The following is a 6,000-nucleotide window of genomic DNA, read 5'->3' as shown; positions in this document are numbered from 1 at the left end:
ACTCTCTTTCACTCAAACAGAAGCACACACGCACACACCCACACGCGCATCACATAGTTGTTCACAGCAACAAAAGACATATAATTATGAGTACCAATATACAGGGCCTTCGGCTACAAGAGGCGAACAGACATTCCATTATGCCTGCAGGGGCCAGGTTATGTGATCTGTGTCAAATAGTTATCAACACTCTTCAAATCCATCCAAAAATTACTCCAACAAAGATCTCTTAATGACACAATTTCCTTCCTTCAATCATTCCTCTGAATGATTTCTGATTGAAGAGGCATTTTTTAATATATTTTTTTACAAAAACCAATCGACACGATGCTCATAAAACAGACCCTCAATTTCCTTATAATCATGGATGATTTGCAAGCGGGACATGATCAGGGTGGAAGAACAAATGACTCACTTAACTATCTCCCAAAATTCTCCCATTGTGCAATCATCTCTGAAATGTCAAATTATGATTGAAACCTTTAGCCTGTAAGTAAAGTATTTCAATCATTTTTGACCTTCCACCTACCTAGACATGCGTTGCTTTTTAAATTAATTTTATTTTTTACATGAATGGCATGTCAAGAGTTTGATGGCTTCATAGTACCAATACTAACTGGTTCATTTCTAACCTTTTGAATTTTGAAATTGGTGGGCTATGCAGGGCTTGTAGTAAACCCTATTACAACATCTATAGGAATAGTTTCTCTCCTGCATGAACTATGGATGATACCACTCAGCAAAAGCTGTGCGTCCAACATGGAAGTTCCTTTGGAGTATCTAAAAGCAAAATGTTACCACAGCGTTTATCTTTCTCTATATAGGCATGGAAGCATTATCGGAGGGAATTTGTCATTTCATCAAACAGCACAATATGAACACAGTTTGGCTCCAACAGAGGACGACACGAAAGGAAATGTTCAAGCATAGGAATGAACTGTTTTAGTAGAGAGGGGAGGGGTGAGCCATTCATTTGGTTGATGCTTAATAACAATAAAAACGTTTTAAACTGATCATGATCGTTACTGACAGACAGTACCGCTGTGCCAATGATATGAGGAAAACAACAACCAAACAAATACAATATACAATGTCCACCAGGTAAAGCCTGCCTCTCTCGGCATCTTGGAATATCTCTATCCTCTCCGTTGCGGCCCAAAAAAGCCTCCACTGCCAGTCGCTCAGTTTAGGTTACACAGTATGAAGCGGAATAGGAGGAGAATGGGGACCGGGAGAGTAGTATGGTTACTGGGTCGTCTATGGGGACACAGTGTGTTTATGTTCATGAGCCTTGGTGATCGGTGAGTCAAGTCTACTCCAGTCTGGTCTGGGATGATCCACTCCTGGTCCTACATTATACTGACACTGCGGTTGAGCTCACTGAGGGCATTGTTGTTGTTGACGTTAGGGTTGGGGTTAACATTGGGGTTTCTGCGGCTCATGTTGGGGGTGGTGAGGCTGCTGCTGCTGACCGGATCATTGGGGCAGCCGTGCTGGAGCAGGATGTCAGAACACTCCTGGCTTCCTGCCCGCCGGGCGCAGGACAGCGGCGTCTGGCCGCGCGCGTCCCGACTTTTCACGTCCACACCGTACTGAGGGAACAGATGAGAGGTGTGAGGAGGAGAAGAAGTGGACTGGACAGAGAGAGGTGACATCGTGGTCTAGCTAGTTGAGCAGATTCACTCAAAAAACTCAATTTTCCTCCACAGCCAGGAGTTTTTCCTGGTCGTGTCAACATGCTTAGGAAACACTCCTGACCCTGACCATAACATTTTCCCTATTTATCTAACTCGTTAACCATATTATCTTATTCATTATCATTCAATCTATATTCAACCAGGAAGATGATCAACCTTTAATCAAGGTTGAAAACCATCCCCTCTCAAACCCCAACGTACTCACCCAGATGAGAAGCTGGGTGATGACCACGTTGGCCATGGCACAGGACAGATGCAGGGCGGTGCGTCCGTCCCCGTCTCCGTACGTCTCGTTGACCTCCTCCTTGGTGCCGTGGGCCAGCAGCAGCACCACCAGCCTCAGGTCGTCCTCCACCACGGCCCGGAGCAGCTGCTGCCCCAGGGGCACATCCGACTGGGGGAGACCCACCAGGAACAGCTTCTGCTCATACTTAGCCCGGATCCACCGCTCCCTCTCCTCCCTGGTGGTGAGGAAAGAGAGAAGATATATGACATAGAGGGTTAAAAGAGGGTCAGTGAGGTTACAGAGGACCGAAAAACAAGAAACAATGATACAATTGTGAAATGGGATTTTCTATTAAATATTTGATCGGCGGGAGGGTAGGGATCCAAGGAAATTCTGTCAGGTTTTGGAGTAACTGTATTCCACAGTACTCATAGGGCCTAGACCACATGCGGCCACTTAAGATCGATCCTTAAGAACAATCCTAACAGTCACGCCATTGTCTCAATCATGTATTTTCTCTAATAGGGAGCCTAGTGTAGCTTCTTGAGTGTCAGGACACTGACGATGAAAGAGCTCAGTGGAGGGGCCAGATGCTGAAACTGTATCCCACCTCCACTGATAATCGTCTGCAGCAGGAGAGTTACAGTCTAGCCAGCTATCTAAAGGTTACACATTGTGAACAGCATGTCTGCTGTGGACAATACAGGACAGGAGGAAAGGGGGACATGTTTTTATCAGTGCTGTCAGCCATCAGTCGGAAAGGGATAACTGGAGGATCCCCCACAAAGGAGACTTCCTGCGCTTGGGCCCCGGCCTCCCCTGGGGTGCCCGGGATAGGAAGCCGATCGATGGGCCTGAATGGCAGACAGAGGGGCGGACCGGAGCTGGGGCTGGGTCTCCTTCAGTTATAGAGCCAGAGAATGGAGAGGAGCAGAGGAGGAGGGATCCATCTCCCTCCACTCTCTGCTAGTCAGACTTCTATCTCTACATCGCTCTACATCTTGAATCTCGACTCCCCAGTTCTCTTTTCTCCCACCCACACACAAACTGCAATACCATCCAAATAGCATTGGATTTAAAAAAAGAAAATCAATACAGTGAATGGCTGGGCATGCTCAGTGTGGCTCTGACCCTGCGACCCCGTCAAGCGGAGTGATAAGGGAAGTAGAAAGGGGCTGTTGTTTGGGCATCTGGGTGAGTGACAGAGAAAAGGGGCTCACACTGATATGGTAAAACGACTCTGTCGCTGGTTGGAGTGACAAGGATCCCCCAGGACACTGACTGCCAACGGGTCTGTATGGACACTAATGTCACTTTACACTTCAAACTATCAGTAAGTAAGCCTAGAAAGCAGACAAAATTACAAATAATTACAAATAGCTCATGGCAATGTGTCATGTTAGAATGATGCCATCGGTCTGAAGACAATGCTCAGACTGACTCGTGGCTATGTCCCAATGTCTACACCATCAGAAATCCATGCCCAATATGTTGCTTTATTTTAAGGGGTATGCTAGTATTGGACCAGAGTTTACAGTATACAGTGCATTCGGGCAGTATTCAGACCCCTTGAATTTTTCCACATTTTGTTACGTTACAGCCTTATTCTAAAATGGATTCAATTGTTTTTATTATTATTATTATTATTATTATTATTATCAATCAACACACAATAACCCATAATGAAAAAGCAAAAACAGTTTTGTTTATTTTTTTTTTCAAATTTAAAATAAATGTACAACTTAAATATCACATTTACAAAAGTATTGAGACCCTTTACTCAGTACTTTGGTGAAGCACCTTTGGCAGCGATTACAGCCTCAAGTGTTCTTGGGTATGAAGCTACATGCTTGGCACACCTGTATTTGGGGAGTTTCTCCCATTCTTCTCTGCAGATCCTCTCAAGTTCTATCAGGTTGGATAGGAAGCATCCCTGCACAATTGTTTTCAGGTCTCTCCAGTTCGATTGGGTTCAAGTCCGGGCTCTGGCTGGGCCACTCAAGGACATTCAGAGACTTGTCCACTCCTGGAGCCGGTTTTCATCAAGGATCTCTCTTTACTTTGAGCCGTTCATCTTTCCCTCGATCCTGACTAGTCTCCCAGTCCCTGCCGCTGAAAAACATCCCCACAGCATGATGCTGCCACCACCATGCTTCACCATCTGGATGGTGCCAGGTTTCCTCCGGACGTGACGCTTGGCATTCAGGCCAAAGAGTTCAATATTGGTTTCATCAGACCAGAGGATCTGGTTTCTCATGGTCTGAGAGTCCTTTAGGTGCCTTTTGGCAACTCCAAGCGGGCTGTCATGTGCCTTTTACTGAGGAGTGGCTTCCGTCTGGCCACTCTACCATAAAGGCCTGATTGGTGGAGTGCTGCAGAGATGGTTGTCCTTCTGGAATGTTCTTCCATCTCCATAGAGGAGCTCTGGAGTTCTGTCAGTGACCAACGTGTTCTTGGTCACCTCCCTGACCAAGGCCCTTCTCTCTTGATTGCTCAGTTTGGCCAGACGGCCAGCTCTAGGAAGAGTCTTGGTGGTTACAAACTTCTTCCATTTAAGAATGATGGAGGCCACTGTGTTCTTGGGGACCTTAGGTTTTTGCTCTGACATGCTCTGTCAACTGTGGGACCTTACATAGACAGGTATGTGCTTTTCCAAATCATGTCCAACCAATAGAATATTCCACAGGTTGACAAACATTTTTATATATATTTTTGTTGTTGTATTTTCTTAAAACTGCATTGTTGGTTAAGGGCTTGTAAGTAAGCATTTCACTGGTCGACACCTGTTGTATTTGGCGCATGTGACAAATCAAATGTTATTTTATTTTAATCAAGTTGTTGAAACACCTCAAGGATGATCAATGGAAACAGGATGCACCTGAGCTCAATTTCAAGTCACATAGCAAAGCGGTCTGAAAGCTTATGTAAATAAGGTATTTCTCTTTATTTTTCATACATTTGCAACATTTTCTAAAAATATGTTTTTGCTTTGTCATCATGGGGTATTGTGTGTAGATTGGTGAGGAGTTTTTTAATTTGTTTAATCCATTTGAGAATAAGGCTGTAACGTAACAAAATGTGGGAAAAGTCAAGGGGTCTGAATACTTTCCGAATGCAATGTATAGTACAGTATGTCACCTGCCAGGCCCACTAGCATTCAGCAGCACCAGCCTTAACAAAAGGGGTTAATTAGCCTACCTCTCCTCTCCACTGACAGACCTGGCCCACATCACAGCTGCCTTTGTCAGTGCCCGCACGGAATTTGATTAACTGCTAACCACCATTAATAGTTCATAAAGCTCAGCCTGGCAGATAAAGCAGTCACCCTGAACTCTTGCATTGTCCTTTACACATTAAAGGATGTCCAATTACACTGGGAGAAGGGAAATTGTTTTAATGTTTATTTGGAGTTCAGTAATACCACAAAGCCTGCATACATGCTTATAACCCGTTATAAAGCATTATACCTCAAGGTTAAGTTAAGTGTTACTTATGCGATTCTTCAAATTAGCTCAATGGTACAGGCATACCTCTAAACTCTCCTTACGACTTCCTGAAAAGCATTAAAACAGTGGGGAAAAGGGATCTCTCTCGTGGGTGAATAACTATTTTCTTAAGGATGGCGATTGGAGCAGCGATTGGAGCAGCCAGCAGTTTTATGGTGTAAGCCCTCCATCAAACTCCAGTCTGTCGTTATGTGAGAACAAGGCCGGTAGCGGATCAATGGCAGACCAGAACCAGCGGATTGCTCTGGTTAGGAGGCTGACAGCCCCACCCCCCCTGGTTTTCACTTTCAAACACAGGAACCAAGTCCTTTTAAAAACATTCCCCAGCCCTTCTCTGAAACCCGAGAATCAAGTACGTGTCGAATGTTAAACTATATGTGATAGATTTGGTAATAGTCAGATGTACTGCCTAATATTTTGTTTTGGTAGAATCTGGAATATGTGATGAAGTCAAATCGGGCAGTTAGCCAAGGTTTGCCTCCGAGAGCTAACCCACTGAATGAATGGGATCCCAGATCTCGGGAGGAGAGCCCAGTGAATTGACATGAGCTAAATGAGGCAGAAAGTTAGC

The 6,000-nt window shown here is 44.8% G+C and overlaps 1 protein-coding gene across 3 annotated transcripts in view; it reads right to left on the bottom strand.

Moving 5' to 3' along the window:
* Positions 1-225: 225 nt before the first annotated feature.
* Positions 226-6,000, bottom strand: part of LOC118394804 (arf-GAP with GTPase, ANK repeat and PH domain-containing protein 3-like) — a 231,845-nt gene continuing 226,070 nt past the window's right edge. For all 3 annotated transcript variants that reach the window (XM_035788368.2, XM_035788366.2, XM_035788367.2), the window contains exons 17-18: positions 1,903-2,158; positions 226-1,592 (exon numbers count right to left, since the gene is read on the bottom strand). In XM_035788368.2, the coding sequence (XP_035644261.1) occupies positions 1,350-1,592; positions 1,903-2,158 (499 nt within the window). In that variant the 3' untranslated portion in view covers positions 226-1,349. The remainder of the gene's footprint in view (positions 1,593-1,902; positions 2,159-6,000) is intronic.

The sequence above is a fragment of the Oncorhynchus keta genome, chromosome 15, assembly GCF_023373465.1.
Source record: "Oncorhynchus keta strain PuntledgeMale-10-30-2019 chromosome 15, Oket_V2, whole genome shotgun sequence".
NCBI classification, from domain to species: domain Eukaryota; kingdom Metazoa; phylum Chordata; class Actinopteri; order Salmoniformes; family Salmonidae; genus Oncorhynchus; species Oncorhynchus keta.
Note: the sequence above shows the minus strand (reverse complement) of the source record. Positions and strands in the feature narration are given on the sequence as shown.